Below are 24,407 nucleotides of genomic sequence, written 5' to 3' on the forward strand. Positions count from 1 at the left end.
GCACAAGTGGCAAAAAAGACTGACAAAGTTGAGGAATGCTCATCACACACTTATTTGGAACCTCCCACAGGTGAACAGGCTAATTGGCAACAGGTGGGTGCCATGATTGGGTATAAAAGCAGCTTCCATGAAATGCTCAGTCATTCACAAACAAGGATGGGGGCAGGGTCACCACTTTGTCAACAAATGCGTGAGCAAATTGAAGCTATTGCAAGGAATTTAGGGATTTCACCATCCATGGTCCGTAATATCATCAAAAGGTTAGGAGAATCTGGAGAAATCACTGCACGTAAGGGTCAATGTTCGTGACCGTCGATCCCTCAGGCGATACTGCATCAAAAACCGATATCAGTGTGTAAAGGATATCACCACATGGGCTCAGGAACACTTCAGAAAACCACTGTCAGTAACTACAGTTTGTCGCTACATCTGTAAGTTGTAGGTTAAAACTCTACTATGCAAAGCGAAAGCCATTTATCAACAACACCCGGAAACGCCGCCGGCTTTACTGGGCCCGAGCTCATCTAAGATGGACTGATGCAAAGTGGAAAAGTGTTCTGTGGTCTGACGAGTCCACATTTCAAATTGTTTTTGGAAATTGTGGACGTCGTGTCCTCCGGACCAAAGAGGAAAATAATAATTTGGATTGTTATAGGCGCAAAGTTCAAAAGCCAGCATCTGTGATGGTGTGGGGGTGTATTAGTGCCCAAGGCATGGGTAACTTGCACATCTGTGAAGGCACCATTAATGCTGAAAGGTACATACAGGTTTTGGAGCAACATATGTTGCCATCCAAGCAACGTTATCATGGACGCCCCTGCTTATTTCAGAAAGATGTGGCTTCAAAGAGTGCGGGTGCTAGACTGGCCTGCCTGTAGTCCAGACCTGTCTCCCATTGAAAATGTGCGGTGCATTATGAAGCCTAAAATACCACAACGGAGACCCCGGACTGTTGAACAACTTAAGCTGTGTGTACATCAAGCAAGAATGGGAAATAATTCCACCTGAAAAGCTTCAAATATTGGTCTCCTCAGTTCCAAACATTTACTGGGTGTTGTTAAAAGGAAAGGCCATGTAACACAGTGGTAAAAATGCCCCTGTGCCAACTTTTTTGTAATGTGTTGCTGCTATTAAATACTAAGTTAATGATTATTTGCAAAACAAATTAAGTTTCTCAGTTGGAACATTAAATATATTGTCTGTGCAGTCTATTCAATTGAATATAAGTTGAAAAGGATTTGAAAATCATTGTATTCTCTTTTTATTTACGAATTACACAAGGTGCCAACTTCACTGGTTTTGGGTTTTGTAAGTGGTTTTAGAGGCCTGAATTAAATGATCAGCATCATGGACCTGTAGCAATTTGTTCAGACTGATTAACTACTGTACTTCTGCATACTTTTGTTCATAATTATGTCTTGCATGTTATGATGTACCAGTTAATGTTTTATCTGATAATTGTCCTACTTACCTCATCACCGTTTTCCCCTTTGGACCCGCGCTCACCCCGGTAACCCCAAGGGCCCTGAGGTCAATTAACGTGAAGAAGTTAGAACATGATCAGAAACACAGCATTTTGTTTAAAATAAATTACAACATAAATGATACAAATTTATCAAAAACATGAAAAATATATTTTAAAAAAATAAATAATAAAATGCGATCAGAAGTTTACTTACACGAATTGTGGGCTTGAAAGTCTCTAATATTTTTTATCTGAATTTACTTTGATCTTTTTCCAGGATAGAAGGATAGTACAACCTACATCAAGGATTGATAACCATTTTTATTTACCGTAATTTCCGGACTAGAAGCCGCTACTTTTTCCCCTCGTTCTGGTCCCTGCGGCTTATACAAGGGTGCGGCTTATATGCGGCCTGTTCTTCTCCGACACCGACGAAGAAGATTTCGGTGGTTTTAGTATGCAGGAGGAAGACGATGACACAATGATTAAAGACTGACTTTTTATATACCGGTAGGCTGGTTATTTTGATAACGTACAGGCGAGCACTTTGTATTACTTTGCACCGTTGTATTATTTGTACTCTGCACGAATGCTGTTCGCCATGTCAAAGATGTGAAAGTTTGATTGAATGATTGAAAGATTTATAGTTAATAAATGGGACGCTTTGCGTTCCCAAACAGTCATCTCTGTCCCGACAATCCCCTCCGTGGTAGCAGGAACTCCTATATACTACGGTAATTACACATCAAAACCCTGCGGCTTATAGTCGGGTGCGGCTTATATATGGAGCAATCTGTATTTTCCCCTAAATTTAGCTGGTGCGGCTTATAGTCAGGTGCGGCTTATAGCCCGGAAATTACGGTAATCAGAAACTACCCGTACATTACAATATCTGGACCATTTCTTCCAATCTGTTCCATTTGCATCCCCAGAAAATAAAATGTATACAGTTGAAGGAGATTCATTTGGCTCCATTCTCTTCGGTATACCGAAACGTGATAAATACATACAGGTATATATACAGTATATATACCTAAAAAAATGTTTCATGTTAATTGTTTATTTTTAGAATAACATTTTTGTTGAATCACTGTAATTCACATCGTGTTGACCTGCTATCTCATGTATTTGCTATTCTATGCTAAAAAAAATTACTCCTAATAATTTCAGTCCGCTTACTCAAATAAGTCAATTTAATCACAGGATCCTTGTATAAAAATATAACAAAGTGCACATTTTGAGCAACTCAAAATGCCTATTACTATATTTACAGTTGAAAAAAGACAGAAATGTAAATATTTTTGAGATTTACAACAAAAAAATGTCACCCTTTCTGTTACATATATTTTTTACCCAGATTCCAAATGAATTCAAACTTCCTAAATTGTTATTTTGCAAAATCATTGAAGCTGTATTTTCCACAATCAATGCACCCTAGAAAAATAATGGATCACATAAATTATTAAGAGCCTTATTCCCATGATGAAAATAGTAAACTGATCTAGTGCACACACCTTTAGGTAACTTTTGTGCAAAAAATATATAACTCACCTGTAACCCCGTGACACCAAGTGACCCAGGCTGTCCATCTCCTCCATTTTCCCCGTCTCTGCCCGGGGCCCCGGCTTTTCCTCGAGGGCCCCTTGGTCCTTGCTCCCCCTGCCAGACAACATAAATTACTTGCGGTACACATAGGTTACTCACTTCTGACAACTGTGATTTATATCCCGCTTGTTAGGGAGAAGCTGCGACATTTGAACAACTGACGAGGCGCAAAATCTTAAATGAACACAGCGAAACAATCACACTCAGCTGGAACACTACACTGTAAATTATACGTTAGCGGTTCCGCGAAGACATTAATCACACATACAAGGCATCATCCTGGATCACCACATTCTGACATGAGGATTGTAAGATGTAATAACTCAACAGGATTCACAGGGAATGAAAATATCTTCTAGACAGCTCTAAAGTACTTTGACTTACAAAGAAAAGTAGTTGATACTTGAGTCGTGTCATGAAAACCAGAGGTGTGCCGTTAGGGCCAGCAATGCATTCTCTCCTGGCCAAACATAAAACATGATTATAGAGTAATAAAAGTAAATTTTAATCTAATTTCCATAAAGTATTCATCATATTCTATTCATGTCTTATTAGGCTCAAGTGTTGCTTGTTATTACTTTAGAGCTTTTATCCAATCAAAGTTCAGCTAGCTTTTTGCCAGTGCTGTATGGATTCTGCCAGATAGACAGTTGATAGACAGTTGAGATAGCCAATCAGAGTTGTTGGCAGTAGCCCATCTAAGTAGCCTTACGCTAAATGTGACTGTGGTTGGATGTTCACTTGTCACTCCCAAGTGAGAATCCAATCACAAGATGTAATTTGCAAAAAGCAGGAAGTGGCACCGGAGTCATCGATTCTGACTTTTTTAACTCACAAAGAAAAAGTTTAAATATTTTATTTATTTATTTTTCCCCATTTAAAATGTTCTTTACAACTATTTTAATTTTGACAATAAGGTATGTTTTAAATGCTGATGCAGGTTCATTGATTTTTAAATGTGCCGAAATAAAATTGAATATTTTGTTTGTTTCCCAGGAGATGGATCAAAGATACTTTAGCTTGCTTAGAGAAAATTAGTTTTCTTTGTCTTGCCCAATGTGTGTATGTCATTTTTGTGTTTGCACCATTATTTAAGTTTGTTTTCTTTTGAGTGGGATTTAAAGGCCTACTGAAATGAATTTTTTTTACTTAAACGGGGATAGCAGATCCATTCTATGTGTCATACTTGATCATTTCGCGATATTGCCATATTTTTGCTGAAAGGATTTAGTAGAGAACATCGACGATAAAAATCGCAACTTTTGGTCGCTGATAAAAAAAGCCTTGCCTGTACCGGAAGTAGCGTGACGTCGCAGGTTGAAAGGCTCCTCACATTTCCCCATTGTTTACACCAGCAGCGAGAGCGATTCGGACCGAGAAAGCGACGATTACCCCATTAATTTGAGCGAGGATGAAAGATTTGTGGATGAGGAACGTGAGAGTGAAGGACTAGAGTGCAGTGCAGGACGCATCTTTTTTCGCTCTGACCGTAACTTAGGTACAAGCTGGCTCATTGGATTCCACACTCTCTCCTTTTTCTATTGTGGATCACGGATTTGTATTTTAAACCACCTCGGATACTATATCCTCTTGAAAATGAGAGTCGAGAACGCGAAATGGACATTCACAGTGACTTTTATCTCCATGACAATACATCGGCAAAGCACTTTAGCTACGGAGCTAACGTGATAGCATCGGGCTTAACTGCAGATAGAAACAAAATAAATAAACCCCTGACTGGAAGGATAGACAGAAAATCAACAATACTATTAAACCATGGACCTGTAACTACACGGTTAATGCTTTCCAGCCTGGCGAAGCCTAGCAATGATGTTGCTAACAACGCCATTGAAGCTAACTTAGCAACGGGACCTCACAGAGCTATGCTAAAAACATTAGCTATCCACCTACGCCAGCCAGCCCTCATCTGCTCATCAACACCCGTGCTCACCTGCGTTCCAGCGATCGACGGAGCGACGAAGGACTTCACCCGATCATCAATGCGGTCGGCGGCTAGCGTCAGATAGCGCGTCTGCTATCCAAGTCAAAGTCCTCCTGGTTGTGTTGCTGCAGCCAGCCGCTAATACACCGATCCCACCCACAGCTTTCTTCTTTGCAGTCTTCATTGTTCATTAAACAAATTGCAAAAGATTCACCAACACAGATGTCCAGAATACTGTGGAATTTTGCTATGAAAACCGAGCTTTTTGTATTGGATACAATGTGTCAGAATACTTCCGTTGCATGGCAGCTCCCGCCATCAGTGTGTGAGTGTGTGTGTGAATGGGTGAATGTGGATATAGTGTCAAAGCGCTTTGAGTACCTTGAAGGTAGAAAAGCGCTATACAAGTATAACCCATTTATTATCATTTATTCCGTTTCAACGATTGACGTCACGCGCATACGTCATCATACATAAACGTTTTCAACCGGAAGTTTCGCGGGAAATTTAAAATTGCACATTATAAGTTAACCCGGCCGTATTGGCATGTGTTGCAATGTTAAGAATTCATCATTGATATATAAACTATCAGACTGCGTGGTCGGTAGTAGTGGGTTTCAGTAGCCCTTTAAAGATTGGCATGATACATTAAACTATTAGTGACCCAGGTATGGAGAGAAAGTTGTGTATTTTTAATGCAATCAAACAAAAAATAAAAGCTTTGGTTGCAAATCTTTCTTTTTGTTACAAATATTTTGTTGGGTTCTCAACTTTTTCCACTTATGATACAATACCAATATTGGAGCCTTAGATATTGGTCCATACCTATACTGATCCAAAACCATCTGTCATGATCCGTTACCCGGGTTATGGCGTGATTTATGTTTAGTAGCTTGTTTCCTACGTTTTAGTCTGTTTCCTGGCTGCACAATCTTTCATTTTGTTTACTTTTAGTTTTCATGGGCACTAATTCTCCACACCTGCCCTTGTTTTGTAATCAGTGTTCCCACCAGGCGTTTTGGTTAATCACTCCCCTTTGTAGTTTTCATTCACCCAGCACAAGTTGCTGGGTCAATGCTCGCTTTCGCGACATTTACGTTACCTCTGGTTTTTCGAAAGCGAGCATTGACCCAGCAACTTGTGCTGGTTGACTGAAAACTATAAAGGGGAGTGAAAAACCAAAACACCTGGTGGGAACACTAATTACAAAACAAGGGCAGGTGTGGGGAATTAGTGCCCATGGAAACCAACAGTAAACGAAAGGAAAAATGGCGCAACCAAAGCAGACTAAAACATCAGAAACAAGGTACTAAATATAAATCACGTCATGACCCGGTTAACAGATCATGTACCATCTCAGCAAGAATCCTACATATTCTATTATTTTGCAGTGTGGAAAGTTAGTACAGGTTTGATCAAGTGAAATCAGACAGCTTAGTCAGTTTAGACAGCTAACAAAGAACAATGGTAGGTATGAAAAACACAAACTTATTTATCCGGCGGGGGGTGCTGGAGCCTATCTCAGCTGCATTCGGGCGGAAGGCGGGGTACACCCTGGACAAGTCGCCACCTCATCGCAGGGCCAACACAGATAGACTGACAACATTCACACTCACTTTCACACACTAGGGCCAATTTAGTGTTGCCAATCAAACTATCCCCAGGTGCATGTCTTTGGAGGTGGGAGGAAGCTGGAGTACCCGGAGGGAACCCACGCAGTCACGGGGAGAACATGCAAACTCCACACAGAAATATCCCGAGCTCAGGATCGAACCCAGGACCTTCGTATTGTGACTAACCCGTTAATCCCCGTGCCACCGTTTCATAACCAAATAGTTTTTTTTTAGCAAAATCTAGTGGCCACAACAATTCGTGAAGTTCAACTGGAGCTGGAGCCTATTCCAGCTGCACTCAGGCAGAAGTCGCCACTGTCATGATCCGTGGCCCGGATCATGTTTTGTTTAGTCATGTTCTGTTAGTTTTAGATTCCCTTAGTTCCTGTTTTGTGCACGTCTGGGTTTGTTTTGGTTACCATGGGTACTAATTGGGTTCACCTGCCTCTGGTTAGTGGTCGGCACGCTCACCTGATGTTGAGCACTAATCAGAGAGCTATTTATTCACCTTTCTCGCCACACTCAGCCTGGCTTCGTTCTGTCACGTGGGGGTCGCATCTTACTGCATGGGTTGTTCTCCCGAGATGCAGATGGACAACTCGTGGGGTAGGATATGATTTATTCCTCATAAATCATCCAACTTACAAAAATACAGGAAACCAACAAAAGACAAGCATGCCGAACACACGGGAAGCTAAGGCGAGATTTAGCACAGGAATCAAAGCATAGAAAACAAGGAATTTACCCAACGTTGCATAAGGCAAACAACGAAGCCAGACTGAGTGTGGCGAGAAAGGTGAATAAATAGCTCTCTGATTGGTGCTCGACAGCAGGTGAGCGTGCCGACCACTAACCAGAGGCAGGTGAACCCAATTAGTACCCATGGAAACCAAAACAAACCCAGAGGTGCACAAAACAGGAACTAAGGGAGTCCAAAACTAACAGAACATGACTAAACAAAACATGATCCGGGCCACGGATCATGACAGCCACCTCATCGCAACTCAGAATGCAGTAAATTGAATGACACCGGTTGAATGATATAGATGAGACGTTTGTTAATGTATATTTTCGAATACACTTCTGCCTTGGAGACTTTGTATCTGTAAGTTAACTACTATAATTCAAGAAATACACGGCGCACTTACCCGTGAAAAAAATTAGCCCATGAGGGGAACCTTAAACGATGGGTTAGTGTGGCTGACACGGGGTTTAGGCTAAATAATTATTTGTTTAAGGAGGTATCCAGCTTAATGTAGACAGGGCCTTAGGAAGGTAAGAAAGGACTACATCATACTGTATGTGGGGCCATAGGAATTAAAAACATTCACAAGATTATCACTGGAGTATGTCAACCTTTGCTTCTGTAATCAAACATTCAGGTTTTTACCAAACCAAAAACCCTGAATTACCAAACCTGTCCACACACCCCTCAGAGCCCAAGATTCTGGCTTTAGGTGGAGATGACAAAGCTCTGTACAGGACTGCTTGAGCAGATTTGAAAAGGGTAATTCAAAAAGCCAAGATGGACTAAAAGATGGACAGATGGGCCCAGCCTGTTCAGCCACAAAACACAAGAAGCTTATCAGGACCTACAATATATCACAAACTATTGTCATGTGGTCGATCAAGACCTGAGTGGGTCGCTGGTTGGTGAGATACAATGTTTCTGTGCTTGTTTTGAAACAGCACAACAGTAGTATAATATACTCTAGCCCTGCTCTCAACCCCACCTGGTTCCTGCACCACTTCCCTCAATGTAAAGGAACACTATGTCAGACAGGTTCTCATAGAAGGCTGCTATCCCCACAGTACCTTGTAAGGTTCTTAGAGGGGGTGTGTTTCACAATGCATCCCTATACCTCAGTATTGTTTGACTCATTCCTAGAATCCAGCATCTCTACCTACCGTCTCTCCTGGCATCCCTGGTCGCCCGCGTTCCCCTGGTTCACCAGGAGCGCCCTGAAAAACAATTATAATCAAGAAAATGACATAAGAAATATTATCTTCATTAATAAGGCAAATTCCTAACCCGCATGCCAGTCTTGCCAATCTCTCCAGGTGGTCCAACAGGACCTTCTTCGGTCTGCCAGATCACAATTAAGGAAACCAGAATCAGATCAACAAGGTGATGTAACCAAATGTAAACAACAATAAAGATGAGTGATCATCACTGCATACTTACGGGCCAACTGGCACACAGCAACTGGTATAAATTGGTTTTCTACAATGATGAAACACAAGTTTATGTTACTGATTTATCAACTGATGACAAAAATAACAATAAATCATGAAATTGCCCTGTCATGCAAAACCAACTTATCTGACTTATTGGTACCTGCTTATGTGTATTTGGGATCAGCACAAGTCCCAACAATTTGAAATCAAGCCGTGGAGGCATTGCAGAGATATTTATAAAATAATCTTGTTTTTCAAACTTCCTCCAAATGGTTGGTTTGTAATTTTCTATTTTTGTGACGTTGCCATATGTGACGCCAGCAGTTTATCCATAGATGGTAATAATCTACCCCAAATTCTTGTAAAATCCTTGTACGAGTCAGCCTATTTTAATTTATGTAAAACATCATGTTCACTATGAAACCAGTGAAAGAAAATGCTCTGTTGTCTGGTTTGCGCTAACCGCCACAATTGTCTACACAAACTTTCAGCCTCCTCTGAAGTAAAAAGTGCCTTACTGTTAACTTCATAATTCCTGGCATTGTTCCTTCTACTGTGAAGAAGTCACCGCAAGTGTGTACAAAGAAGAGTCCTGTTAACACACAACCTTTCACCAAAATATGGATTTTACGAAAAACTACATTTAATGGCGTAACCAGTGCCTACTCTTTATGGTAATGGAGGAGACAATGAAACTGTAAGTAATAACAGTAATTTAGAAATATGTGAATGGTACGTTGGCAATGTTAGCTGAAGTTGTTGTGTAGCTTGCTTAGCCTTCTACAATAGCATTGTCGTCCTCCGGCAAAACAAATAATGATTTTGCTAAAAAATACTTTTAATTGGATACCTGTTTACTGTGTGGACCAGTTAGTAACACTATCCGTTATTATGTTCGTGATGTAGCTTGTAGCATAGTTTACTCTATCGCCGGCTTGAACCTCTGTTGTTTACAAGTGGTCAAAGCAGCAGCAGTGAAAGTAAAAACATAATATAGAACATTTTATTGACACTATGCATATGTGTACGTCTAGGACGAGGGTCAGCAATCCACGGCTCTTTAGTGCCACTCTAGAGGCTCCATGGAGCATTTTTAGAAAAGGGTTGAAAATGGAAATCTTCCACTCTTTCTTTGTCTCATTTTGTCCACCAAAAGTTTTATGTTGTGCGTGAATGCACAAAGGTTAACTTTGTTTTTATGTTATTATGGACTGGACTTTCACAATATTATGCTAGACCCACTCGACGTCCATTGCATCTGGTCTCCCCTAGGGGGGGGTTGGGGGCCGGGGGGGTGGGGGGGACGGGGTCACCCACATCTGCGGTCCTCTCCAAAGTTTCTCATAGTCATTCACATTGACATCCCACTGGGTTGTGAGTTTTTCCTTGGCCTTATGTGGGATCTGAACTGAGGATGTCGTTGTGGCTTGTGCAGCCCTTTGAGACACTTGTGATTTCCATCCATCCATCCATTTTCTACCGCTTATTCCCTTCGGGGTCGCGGGGGGCGCTGGAGCCTATCTCAGCTACAATCGGGCGGGAGGCGGGGTACACCCTGGACAAGTCGCCACCTCATCACAGGGCCAACACAGATAGACAAACAATATTCACACTCACATTCACACACTAGGGCCAATTTTTAGTGTTGCCAATCAACCTATCCCCAGGTGCATGTCTTTGGTTTGGACTTGTGATTTAGGGCTATATAAATAAACATTAATTGATTGATTGATAGTAATGACGGATTCATTTGCACCTAACAACTTCACCTCTCAAAACAAAGAAGAAGCAGCCAGAAAGTAGAATAAAGATAAGTCTTTATAGCAAAAATCTATGCAATATTTTGAGCAAAGAACCATCATTAGTATGGAGATTAAATGAAGTGTTTGACAAAAAAAATCTTATCTGCAGTTCAGTTGCCTCAATTCAACCTTCTATGAGCCAAATGATGAAGGATCTGAGATGAGATGTTCTGCAATTAATTTCCTGACTCCGTCACCGACAGGCCTCTTGGGGGTGAAGTTCAAAGTATGTTTCGTAAACCACAAAACCCTACCAGACTCGTTTTTCTGGTCCATTCCTTTTATGCTTAGGAAAGGGCTCCTCGTCCCTCTAACATACTCGGGGGTGTCTTCTGCAACATGTGGCTGATGTCATCGTATAAAGACCAAGTAGACGTGGACAGATGTCTTCTTGCACGCACTAAAGTCTAATCTGCTAAAGGTTTGCATATGAAAAAACTTGAATGAAAGCATCCATCCATCCATCCGTTTTCTACCGCTTGTCCCTTTCGGTGCCTATCTCAGCTGAAACCCAGTGAAAGAAAATGTTGTCTGGTTTGCGTTAACCACCACAAGTCTCTACACAAACTTTCAGCCTCCTCTGAAGTAAAAAGTGCTTCACTTTTAACTTCATACTTTGTGGCAATGTGCCTTCAACTGTGAATGTGTGCAAAGAAAAGTCCTTTCACAAAAAGATGGATTTTCCGAAAAACTACTTTAAATGGCGTAACCAGTGCCCACTCTTTATGGTAATGGAGGAGACAATGAAACGGTAAGTAATAACAGTCAGTTAGAAATGTGTGAATGTTAGATAGCAATGTTAGCTCAAGTTGTTGTGTAGCTTGCTTAGCCTTCTACAAAGGCAAACTTGATAGCACACAAAGATGATCGATTGAGATTATGGATTAAGTCTGGTAAATGAGCAAAATAGAGAGCACAATCAATGTAGTGTGTTTGTGTTCATCAACGACTACGGCATCGTCACGGACTACAGTGGCGGACTTGTGCAAATTTTCAGGGCTTATGCAGATCTCAAATACACATCAGCAGGTACCAGAAGGTAAGAAAAGTTGGTTTTGCATAATATTGTGAAACAAAACGGCAGATAATATGTCTGCTAATGGTTGCCATTTAGCGGTCCTTATACATACACCATAGTAATACTTGTATCTCTGACTACGGTAGCCGTAATGCGCCGACAATCCATCAAGCGGTGCGGCTTCAAAGTCGTGCTAAAACATTTAGACATATTTTTGATCACTGTGTGTAATGTTCTTTATTTTCAATGGAACATTTAAAGTTTTGGTGTTATTTACTGGCGTCATATTGCAGTCTACATGTATCTCTGGTCACACTTATCATTACACCATGTACCGAATAAAATTGCTTCGAGGTCGGTAAGCACAACCAGATTTATTCCGTACATTAAGTGCACCGGGTTATAAGGCGCACTGTCAATTTTTGAGAAAATTAAAGGATTTTAAGTGTGCCTTATAGTCTGAAAAATACGGTACATATGTTATTAAAATGTTTAAGCAATATTAAGACATTAAACATGATGGACGTGTGACATGTGTGGAAAACACAAGTTGTGTTTGAACCTCAGTTTAGACAAAGAGTACATTGAGTACGGTAATGAAGTATGCTAGGTGTGTATCATACCTGGAAGGAAGCCCATTCATCAGCAGTGTTCCTCCAAAGGTAAAGGCTTGGTAGACCTGGTGGTCCTGCAGGTCCTTGCTCACCCCTTTTTCCTGGACTCCCTTCAGGGCCAATCTTACCCTTTATACATCACAATTCAGTGTATTCAGTACAGCCTTGATACAACATGGTTTCATGAAGCAGGAATGACTTACAGTCGTGGTCAAAAGTTTACGTACACTTGTGAAGGACATAATGTCATTGCTGTCTTGAGTTTCCAATCATTTCTACAACTCTTATTTTTTTGTGATAGAGTGATTGGAGCACAAAAACCATTCATGAAGATTGTTTTTTTATGAATTTATTATGGGTCTATGTGGTCAGATGAAACAAAAATGTAACTGTTTGGCCACAATACCCAGCAATATGTTTGGAGGAGAACAAGTGAGGTTTTTAATCCCAGGAACACCATGCCTACCATCAAGCACTTTGCTGGTGGTATTATGCTCTGGGCCTGTTTTGCTGCCAATGACGCCTAACACACGTCAAAAGTGGTAAAGGAATGGCTAAATACGGCTAGAATTAAGGTTTTAGAATGGCCTTCCCAAAGTCCTGACTTAAACGTGTGGACAATGCTGAAGAAACAAGTCCATGTCAGAAAACCAACAAATTTAGCTGAACTGCACCAATTTTGTCAAGAGGAGTGGTCAAAAATTCAACCAGAAGCTTGTCAGAAGCTTGTGGATGGCTACCAAAAGCGCCTTATTGCAGTGAAACTTGCCAAAGGACATGTAACCAAATATTAACATTGCTGTCTGTATACTTTTGACCAGTGTTGGGACTAACGCACTAACGCGTTAGTGTAACGCCGTTAGTTTCGGCGGTAATTAGTAATCTAACGCGTTATTTTTTATATTCAGTAACTCAGTTACCGTTACTACATGATGAGTTACTGCGTTATTTTACGTTATTTTTTATGTAGTATCGGCTAGAAACAGAAGATCTGAGTGTGTTTTATTGCAGCACTGCAGTGTCGTCCTTCTGATTCTTCCTCTGTCACAAGCCGGAGAGAAGAAAAGAGGCGCACTCTGTGTGTGTGTCTGGAGGGGAGGGACACACGTGATCCGCGTTTTGATATATGAAACAAAAAAAAAAGTTGTTCGCACGTTCAGTCCACACACAGCGTGGTCATGGCGAGCGGAGTAACGGAAGAGCTTGAACGCCCCGCGCCATTTAATCGGTGTGTTTATAGGTGCAAACTCGGTTGTGCAAAACGAAGGTTTTAAACACATGCTGAACGTGCTTGAGCCACGTTACGACATCGCGTCGCGCACCCACTTCAGCGCTAAGATTGTGCCAGGTCTTTATGAGCAGGAGAAGAAAAAAGTTGTGGATGAACTATCCCGAGCATCATCATCGGGTGGACATTCAGGGGAACTATGTGACGATAAGCGCTCACTTCATCACAGCAGACTGGGAGATGAGAAGACACGCCCCCTCTACGAGAGTCACCTTGCGCAGGTACTGACACAAGCAGTGGATGAATGGAAGATAAAGATATCCCAGTCTCACGTGATAATGCCAGAAGTCCAATAATTGCAGTGAATGAGGCAGGACTGGGACCACAGGTAGGGTGCAGGCCTGGCCCTAACCAATCTGGCGCCCTAGGCAAGATTTTAGGTGGCGCCCCCCCCGCCCCCCCCCTCACATCAGCAGTGAAGTGTATATACTCACAAGAAACTGAATAGCTTTGTCTTTGACCTTTTTTTTTACTTAAAGAAAGCAAATTAACATATTATATGAGAATGTTATGTTATGATTATCTTTAACCGAATCACAGCAGTGCTCAAATTAAAAAACAGAATTGCCTCTCATGTGATTGTGCTTAATTAACATTAATGATGTGCACTTTAACAACTAGGCTTACAACTATACCTAATATATAATGGGGTGGAAAAGTGACTATTACCTGCAGGGCAAACATTAGCTAACCAGAAGGCAATAACAATGTAAACAAAAAACACCTGCTTAAAAGATCTAATACAAATGTCCCTGAGGAATGTAAGGTGGGAGTACTGTAATTACCTAACGTTACATTATTATTTTCCATACCAATTTAGCCCCCTCCACAATCTTAACCCGACGTTAAAACAGAACTAGCTATTTATTGATTAGCAATTGCCGAATCATGTAACATTAGCTTAATGCTAAAAAGCCAGGTTACTATCACATTCTGTAACAGACAAATCAGAATCAGAATCAGAATCAGAATCAGCTTTATTGTCATTACGCAGGGTAACGAGATTGAGGCCATTCCATACAGTGCGATAAAACAAGTGTACACTCTATACAGAGGGTGAAATGAATATGTACATGAATATCTACATGAAACAGGGTGGTTGGTGGAATGGGTTATTGCACCGAAGAGAAGGCAGTTATGAGGGTCAAGGGAGAAGTCTGTTCAGGGTGGTTATGGCCCTGGGGAAGAAGCTGTTTTTTAGCCTGTTCGTCTTGGTTTTAATGCACCTGTAGCGCTTCCCAGAGGGCAGCAGGTGGAACAGGTCAGAGCCAGGGTGGGTGCTGTCCACTGTCCAATAATTTCATGTAGGCTAACGTTACCTACCTGCTACCTCTGTCTTTTTCTCGTTTCTCCTCTTCTTTTCTCTTTTTTCTTCCCTGGGCACCTGACAGTTTTGGCTGTTTTGACATCTTGTGTTGATTTTTTGATGTGGTAAGAGTCATGATATGGGAAGGGAGGGGGCGCACCGTGCGGGGGGATGGGAGGGGGGGGGGATGTGGTAATGTTGTAACAAATAATATTTCTATTAAATAGGCTTTACTTTGCATTTTAATTAACGTGGGATTATTTTTTGTATTTAGAAATAATAGTACCAACTTTTTTTTTTTTTTTTTCTCCAACATTTGTGGCACTGGCGTGGCGCCCCCTGATGGACGGCGCCCTTAGCATTTGCCTATACGGCCTATGCCACGGGCCAGCCCTGGTAGGGTGCTTTGCACATGTAGTGAATTTGGCATTGTCACGCCAAATTTCTTCCCTCTACAAAAACCTTCCCTCCCCCATTTACTTCTGGGGCTGCGTCCAATAAAATCACAAAGTTGCCGGGGGTCCTTAACCTGCACGCGACTGTCCTGTTTTGCGCCTGTACAAAAAAAAATAAAAAATCGATTTCTTCAGATTCCAACAGCTGTCAAAGACGAAGTATCCTTCCAGCGACGGGCAGTCAAAGCTGAAGTGCTATCGATCGCTGTCAATGACGTAAGAGGAAACATGACCACGGAAGTAAATGGGGGAGGGAAGGTTTTTGTAGAGGGAAGAAATTTGGCGTGACAGCATCCTAGAAGGGAATCTCAGTCAATAGGATGGAGCACCTCCTTGGGAGGATCAGGAAGGTGGTTTCCTACTTCCACCCAAGCACAACAGCTTGGGCTGCCTACTCATAAAGCTCATACATGAAGTCCCAACGAGGTGGAACTCCACTTATGATATGTTGGAGCAGCAGGCAGCTATATACTCTGCATTGACCCACAAGACCCTGAAAACAAATGTAAAAGACATAATCACCCTGTCTGATGATGATGTGAGAGTTGCAGAGGAGGTCCTCCAGGTGCTTAAACCCCTCAAAACGGTTACATCTCTACTGAGCACTGAAACTTCACCATCTGTGTCAATGATCCTGCCACTGAAAACAAGGATTCTACAACCCATGGCTCCAAGTGTGGAAGACAGCATTATCACTCCAGATGTCAGGCTTTATTTCACTATCTATGTTTCAAGGAAGATGATGTGCCTTCTTATGTTGCACTTTAAGTTTTTTTTTAAATTAATTAATCCAAGTTTAAAGAAAGGATAAATGCCTTTTTATGTTGCACTGTTTTTCATTAAATATGTTAAAAGGAAAATAAAAATGCATGTCAAGTTGATCAACAGATTGTAATATTCTCCAGTGCAATAACAGTACTGAAATGAAGGCTAAAAGGGCATTAATGGGAGCTTTAAAAAAAAGAAGAATAAAAGAAGTAACTAAATAGTTACTTTTCACAGTAACGCATTACTTTTTGGTGTAAGTAACTGAGTTAGTAACTGAGTTACTTTTGAAATAAAGTAACTAGTAACTGTAACTAGTTACTGGTTTTCAGTAACTAACCCAACACTGCTTTTGACCCAGCAGATTTGGTCACATTTTCAGTAGACCCATAATAAATTCATAAAATAACTAAACTTCATGAATGTTTTTTGTGACCAACAAGTATGTGCTCCAATCACTCTATCACAAAAAAATAAGAGTTGTAGAAATTGGAAACTCAAGACACCCATGAAATTATGTTCTTTATAAGTGTATGTAAATTTTTGACCATGACTGTATTACATAAGTCAGGTCAATAGCAAAGGACAGAAGTTTAGAGTTGTAAGATTAGTTATGTTCTTCATCATGAATTATGTTGATTAATTTGTCGAAGGTAATCCGAACAAGTTTTTCTCACCTTATCACCTTTGAACCCAAGCACGCCAGGTTCTCCAGGGAAGCCCTAAAAATGAGGAAATATGGTGAAGAAGGTTAAAATCTAAAGAATTTCAAGTGCAGCATATCGAAATCATGTTGTCAACCCCTACTCCAGTTTCCTGTTAAATCCCTACTACCAAGAATTGTGAAATGCTGTCAAACGTAAACAACGCGGGTCCGCAGGAAACTACAGTTCAAGGAACTAACCGTTCCAGTTACTTAAAGTTCATGAACATTTGGTGGAAAAGGGCCAGATCTACAAAACCCAAAACCAGTGAAGTTGGCACCTTGTGTAAATCAGAAATAAAAACAGAATACAATGATTTGAAAATCCTTTTGCACTCTTATTCAATTGAATAGACTGCAAAGACAAGATATTTAACATTCAAACTGGAAAACGACTCAGGAAGTTGAGGAATGCTCATCAAACACTTATTTGGAACATCCCACAGGTGAACAAGCTAATTGGGAACAGGTGGGTGCCATGATAAGGGGCGGTATGGCGTAGTGGGTAGAGCAGCCGTGCCAGAAACCTGAGGGTTGCAGGTTCGCTCCCCGCTTCTGGACATCCAAAATCGCTGCCGTTGTGTCCTTGGGCAGGACACTTCACCCTTGTCCCCGGTGCCGCTCACACTGGTGAATGAATGATAGGTGGTGGTCGTAGGGGCCGTAGGCGCAAACTGGCAGCCTCGCTTCCATCAGTCTACCCCAGAGCAGCTGTGGCTACAAATGTAGCTTACCACCACCAGGTGTGAATGAATGATGGGTTCCCACTTCTCTGTGAGCGCTTTGAGTATGTAATAATAGAAAAGCGCGATATAAAATCTAATCCATTATTATTATTATTATTATTATTATGATTGGGTATAAAAGCAGCTTCCATGCTCAGTCATTCATAAACAAGGATATGACGAGGGTCACTAGGGCGAGGGCGTGAGCAAATTGTTTAAGAACAACATTTCTCAACCAGGTATTGCAAAGAAAATAGGGATTTCACCATCATAATATCATCAAAAGGTTCAGAGAATCTGGAGAAATCACTGCATGTAAGCAGCAAGGCTGAAAACCAACATTGAATGCCCGTATCCCTCAGGCAGTACGGTACTGCATCAAAAACCGACATTGGTGTGTAAAGGATATCAGCACATGGGCTCAGGAACACTTCAGAAAACCACTGTCAGTAACTACAGTTTGTCGCTACATCTGTAAGTGCAAGTTAATACTCTACTATGTGAAGCCAAAGCCTTTTATCAACAACACCCAGAAATGCTGCCGGCTTTGCTGGGCCCGAGCTCATCTAAGATGGACTAATGCAAAGTGGAAAAGTGTTCTGTGGTCTGACGAGTCCACATTTCAAATTGTTTTTGGAAACTGTGGACGTCGTGTCCTCCGGAACAAAGAGGAAAAGAATAATCTGGATTGTTATAGGCGCAAAGTTGAAAAGCCAGCATCTGTGATAGTATGGGGGTGTATTAGTGCCCAAGACATGGGTAACTTACACATCTGTGAAGGTGCCACTAATGCTGAAAGGTACATACAGGTTTTGGAGCAACATATGTTGCCATCCAAGCAACCTTATCATGGGCGCCCCTGCTTATTTCAGCAAGACAATGCCAAGCCACGTGTTACAACAGCGTGGCTTCATAGTAAAAGAGTGCGGGTACTAGACTGGCCTGCCTGTAGTCCAGACCTGTCTCCCATTGAAAATGTGTGGTGCATTATGAAGCTGAAACTGAGACCCCCGGACTGTTGAACAACTTAAGCTGTACATCAAGCAAGAATGGGGAATAATTCCACCTGAAAAGCTTCAAAAATTGGTCTCCTCAGTTCCCAAACGTTTACTGAGTGTTGTTAAAAGGAAAGGCCATGTAACACAGTGGTAAAAATGCCCCTGTGCCAACTTTTTTGCAATGTGTTGCTGCCATTAAATTCTAAGTTAATGATTATTTGAAAAAAAAAAAGTAGTTTCTCAGTTCGAATATTAAATATCTTGTTTTTGCAGTCTATTCAATTGAATATAAGTTGAAAAGGATTTGCAAATCATTGTATTCTGTTTTTATTTACGAATTACACAACGTGCCAACTTCACTGGTTTGGGGTTTTGTACATGCCTATCATTTATGGTTCACTTGTCATGGTTGAGTTTCAGAAACTTCCCAGCCAGAGTTTTTCAAAAAGTCTTCCACAAGCACTAAAAACAGAGTTAGCATGTGGAGAAATGTCTAAAATGTCAAGAAAAATGTATCATTCTTATGTGGATACGGTTTCACAAAGACATTATAATGTTTTGGCTATGCCATAAAGAAAGTAGCAGCATTCTGACAAACACTTACTTCCTGCCCGGGAGGACCCATAACGCCCGGTGGTCCAGGTTTGAGACGATACAGCTTGCCATCGGAGCCGAGGACCAGATCTCCATCTTTAGATACGATGGTGATAATTCCAGATTGGCTCCTTTTTGGTAGTTCTCCTTTACGCTTATGAATATGGTGGATGTCAGTGGTGTTCCGTGTGCTGATGTGTCTGACATGTCCATGGCTGACTGGTGGACTCTGGTCGATCACATGAGATGAAGGTAAGACAAAGCTGGACCGTTCATCAGTGTCCTCCCTTTGTGAAGTCGAGTCAACGTGGGCCTCAGGATCGAGGGGGAGCTTAGGCGGAGAAGTCAAATCCACAAAAGACTTTTTGGAGTTATTTCCTGTGTCGAGAATGATGACGTCATCGGAGGGTTTCCCTGGGAATGTTGATGAAGTCCCCCAACCGGAGTCCACCTTTTTATCGACAGTTATGTTGTCATCCAAATGCTTCGAAGGCACGCCAAGCTTCTCCTTCTGATTTCCCTTAAGTCGATTCCACGAAGGATTGACTCGTCCACCAATTGGTGAGATCAGGTCCAACAAGTCTGTGTCTTCGTCCACGACACTCGCTACACCTCTACGATTGGTCCGTGAGGGCACAGCCCCGTCTTCTCGAAAACCTCCTCGTCGCCACAGCTCGCTTTGCTAAGAAATTAAACAAAAACATGGATGGTGAGACATTTGTTACAATTATCATTATTATGGGCCTGCGACACATCTGGTGAGTGGGTGCTTTGCTTGATCCCATATTAGCATACAATGTTAGCATTTAAGGTAAATTTGTAATCTTTAAACCTACAAACCTTGGAAATATATATATCTACACACACACATATATATATATATATATATATATATATATATATATATATATATATATATATATATGTATATATATATATATATATATATATGTGTATATATATATATATATATATATATATATATATATATATATATATATATATTTTTATATATATATATATATATACATACATATATATACATGTATATATAAATATATATATCTACACACACACATATATATATATATATATATATATATATATATATATATATATATATATATATATATATATATATATATATATATATATATATATATATATATATATATATATATATATATATATATATATATATATATATATGTACATATATATATATATATGTACATATATATATATATATATATATATATATATATATATATGTACATATATATATACATCCATCCTTCCATCTTGTACCGCTTGTCCCTTTTGGGGTCGCGGGGGGTGCTGGCGCCTATCTCAGCTGCACTCTGCAGCTGCAGTCGCCACCTCATCACAGTGCCAACACAGATAGACAGACAACCATACTTGCCAACCCTCCCGATTTTCCTGGGGGACTCCCGAATTTCAGTGCCCCTCCCGAAAATCTCCCGGGGCAACCATTCTCCCGAATTTCTCCCGATTTCCACCCGGACAACAATATCGGGGGCGTGCCTTAAAGACACTGTCTTTGGCGTCCTCTACAACCTGTCGTCATGTTCGCTTTTCCTCCATTCAAACAACAGTCACATAATATATGCTGTTTATACACACACATGAGTGACTGCAAGGCATACTTGATCAACAGCCATACAGGTCACACCGAGGGTGGCCGTATAAACAACTTTAACACTATTACAAATATGCGCCACACTGTAAACCCACACCAAACAATAATGACAAACACATTTCGGGAGAACATCCGAACCGTAACACAACATAAACACAACATAACAAATACCCAGAATCCCTTGCAGCACTAACTCTTCCGGGACGCTACAATATACACCCCCCGCTACCACCAAACCCTGCTACAAATTCCTACAATTTGTGTTTTATCTTTAATAAATGTGTGTTTCACCTGCTACATTGCTTATCTGTGTACATTTATCAATAGTTTTGTTTTAGTGCTTATTAATATTTTGTATTTTTCATAAAGCACAGACCAGGATTGGCAACCATATATCATCAAGCATTTAATGTAATGTCAATAAAGCTTTTTATTATATTCTAATCTAATCCTTGATTATGGCAGGCTATATGTATTATGGAAAATTGTAAATTGTTCTTTGAGTGCCCCAAGAAAATGTGTTAATGCCCCTTAATATATAGTTTAACCTTGTAAAATTGTTATTTGAGTGCATGTAGGAAACATATGTTTTTTGGATTGATTAAAATAAAGCCAATACTGACATTTTTCGTACTTCCCTTTATTTGGAAAAGTATCGAAAAGTATCTATATATTTTTTGGTACCGGTACCAAATAATTGGTATCGGGACAACCCGATTTAAGAAAATTGTGGAAATAAGGACTTTGTAAACTGGTGTTTTTCTGAGTCATGGATTTTGATACTAAGCCCTATCTTGTAAAAATGTTAACTGTTAGCATGCTAATGTTAGCATGATATCATGTCTTTTACCAGCAATTTAGCTAATTCCATATGTTAAAAATCTAGGATTTTGATACTGGGTGCCATCTCGCAAGAATGCTAACTGTTACCATGTAAGTATTCTACTGTTAGCATACTGTTATTTTATGCTTAGCAAATTTTGTACGTTTGAACCTAAAAATCCTGGATTTTGATACTGGGCACCCTTGTTAAAAAAAAAAGTTGACTGTTGCCCTGTTTGCTTGCTACTGTTATTCTAGAATTGTGTAAGTTTAAAACTAAAAATTATGGATTTTCTTACCTAGAGTCATGTTGTAGGTATGCTAACTGTTTCTTTCTTAGTATGCTACCGTTAGCATGTTAGCAAGGTAGTTAGCATACTAACTTTTTTTTAAACTTTTGTTTCATTTTACCTTTCAAAACAACTGCGCAAAACCACTGGCTTCAGCTTTAAAACAAATAGCAGACCAATTAAAATTTTGCAGGGGAATTGTATATTATTAATACATTTTACATAGCAGAAGCGTTACTAAATAGTTAGAATTCCATCCATCCATCCAATTCTACCGCTTGTCCCAATAAAGCTTTTTTTCCCTAGTGACTCAAAGCACGTTACCCAGAGTTGCGCCGACAGCCTCTCCAACCACCACCATTTATTCACATTCATACACCAGTGTGAGCGGCAATGGGGGGTAAGGTGCGTAAAGTGTCTTGCCCAAGGACACAACGGCAGTGACTACAATGACCGAAGCTGGATTCGAACCAGAAACCCTCTAGTTTCGAGACAACTGCTCTACCATCTGAGTCATGCCGCCCGCTGTAAAGTGTATGCTTAGCTAATTACAGTGCTGCGATGGTATATCCGATTTTTAACATACTGTACTTAACGTTCTTGTTGTACACAATCTTCAGAATGGCCCTAATCATTATTTTGATACAGGCATTGTTTAATGTTACTTTTCCAGTTTAATACGAGCCAATAAAATACAAGTTGTGGGCTGCAAATGGGGCCCCGGAAAGATTTTGGACATGACTTCCGTCACCTTCACCTTCACAGTTGACTGACATAGGGCAAGCTGACACTTAAATCCAAGTCCATACATCAAAACAAGAGAAACAACTTTTGATTTGTATCTCATTTACAAACACACTCGCATGCACATGCTCACACACAATCAATCAATCAATCAATCAATCAATCAATCAATCAATCAATCAATCAATCAATCAATCAATCAATGTCCTTTATTTAACCAGGTAAAAACTAATTGAGTTTAAAATCTCTTTTTCAAGAGCGACCTGACAAACAAAGTTACACTAATAATTACAACAAGACAATATAACAGAACAGCAGTCATACCCTAACAGGTCATAAATAATTTAAAACGATTAAGTAATAATTAAACTTAAAAGCAAGTACATTGCCCAAGAGAACTGGTTTCTCGATCTTTTAAAATGGACTTAAACTCCCCCAAAGTGATCCATTCTGGTAGCCTCAGATCTTTTTTGTCTGGATGTCATTCCATGACCAGGGAGCAGCATAACTGAAGGCTTTTTTTTTTTTTTACCAAGTTCTGTGTTGGCTCTAGGAACCAACATGTGGAGGACATCCTGTGAGCGTAGGCTGTAATGACTGGAGTCTCTACACACAAAGGACCACAGATAGGTAGGGGGCAAGTCCAAGAAGACAGTTATATATAAAAACTATGCATCGAGGAAGTCTTCGGGCAGTTAAAAATGGACAGTTTGCCTTTGCATACAAAGTGCAGTGGTAGACAAGCTTTTCACAACCAGTAATAAAATGTAAGGCACAGTGATATACAGTGTCTAGTTTTTACAAGTAAGTTCCAGGTGCATTCATAAAAAGCAAGTCTCCATAACCAAGTAAAGGAGATCAGATGTTTCCTAACTTTTAGGGGGGGAAAAGACTTACAGTATATCTGAAAAAGAAACCCAATTTAATTTTAGGCTTAGAGACAAGCTTTTTTATGTGTGCTTTAAAAGACAATCTCTCATCAATAATAATTCCTAAGTCCTTATATGTTGTGACCAACTCAAGCTCCACCCCATGAGTAGTCAATATTTTAGGTATTTTTTGCCATTTGAGAATGACGTCACCTTAGATTTGTCTGCATTTAGCACTAGCCTAAGTTGGGTCAGCTGGGACTGAACGACATCAAAAGCAGACTGCGAGAGTTTAAGGGTTTGCACTGCAGAGGCGGATGAACAAAATACACTACATTGCCAAAAGTATTTGGCCACCTGCCTTGACTCACATATGAACTTGAAGTGCCATCCCATTCCTAACCCATAGGGTTCAATATGATATCAGTCCACCTTTTGCAGCTATTACAACTTCAACTCTTCTGGGAAGACTGTCCACAAGGTTGCGGAGTGTGTTTATAGGAATTTTCGACCATTCTTCCAAAAGCGCATTGGTGAGGTCACACACTGATGTTGGTCGAGAAGGCCCGGCTCTCAGTCGCCGTTGTAATTCATCCCAAAGGTGTTCTATCGGGTTCAGGTCAGTCAAGTTCATCCACACCAGACTCTGTCATCCATGTCTTTATGGACCTTGCTTTGTGCACTGGTGCACAGTCATGTTGGAAGAGGAAGGGGCCCGCTCCAAACTGTTCCCACAAGGTTGGGAGCATGGAATTGTCCAAAATGTTTTGGTATCCTGGAGCATTCAAATTTCCTTTCACTGGAACTAAGGGGCTAAGCCCAACTCTTGAAAAACAACCCCACACCATAATTCCTCCTCCACCAAATTTCACACTCGGCACAATGCAGGCCGAAATGTAACATTCTCCTGGCAACCTCCAAACCCAGACTCGTCCATCAGATTGCCAGATG

At 40.5% G+C, this 24,407-nt stretch overlaps 1 protein-coding gene across 1 annotated transcript in view; it reads right to left on the bottom strand.

Moving 5' to 3' along the window:
* Window positions 1-24,407, bottom strand: part of LOC133638619 (uncharacterized) — a 92,214-nt gene that overhangs the window by 32,409 nt on the left and 35,398 nt on the right. The window contains exons 5-13 of the mRNA XM_062031409.1: window positions 19,277-19,753; window positions 19,082-19,218; window positions 16,729-16,773; window positions 12,247-12,366; window positions 8,658-8,711; window positions 8,534-8,587; window positions 3,170-3,244; window positions 3,017-3,124; window positions 1,472-1,525 (exon numbers count right to left, since the gene is read on the bottom strand). Coding sequence (XP_061887393.1) covers window positions 1,472-1,525; window positions 3,017-3,124; window positions 3,170-3,244; window positions 8,534-8,587; window positions 8,658-8,711; window positions 12,247-12,366; window positions 16,729-16,773; window positions 19,082-19,218; window positions 19,277-19,753 — 1,124 coding nt within the window. The remainder of the gene's footprint in view (window positions 1-1,471; window positions 1,526-3,016; window positions 3,125-3,169; window positions 3,245-8,533; window positions 8,588-8,657; window positions 8,712-12,246; window positions 12,367-16,728; window positions 16,774-19,081; window positions 19,219-19,276; window positions 19,754-24,407) is intronic.

The sequence above is a fragment of the Entelurus aequoreus genome, linkage group LG21 (genome assembly GCF_033978785.1).
Source record: "Entelurus aequoreus isolate RoL-2023_Sb linkage group LG21, RoL_Eaeq_v1.1, whole genome shotgun sequence".
In the NCBI taxonomy this organism is placed as follows: Eukaryota; Metazoa; Chordata; class Actinopteri; order Syngnathiformes; family Syngnathidae; genus Entelurus; species Entelurus aequoreus.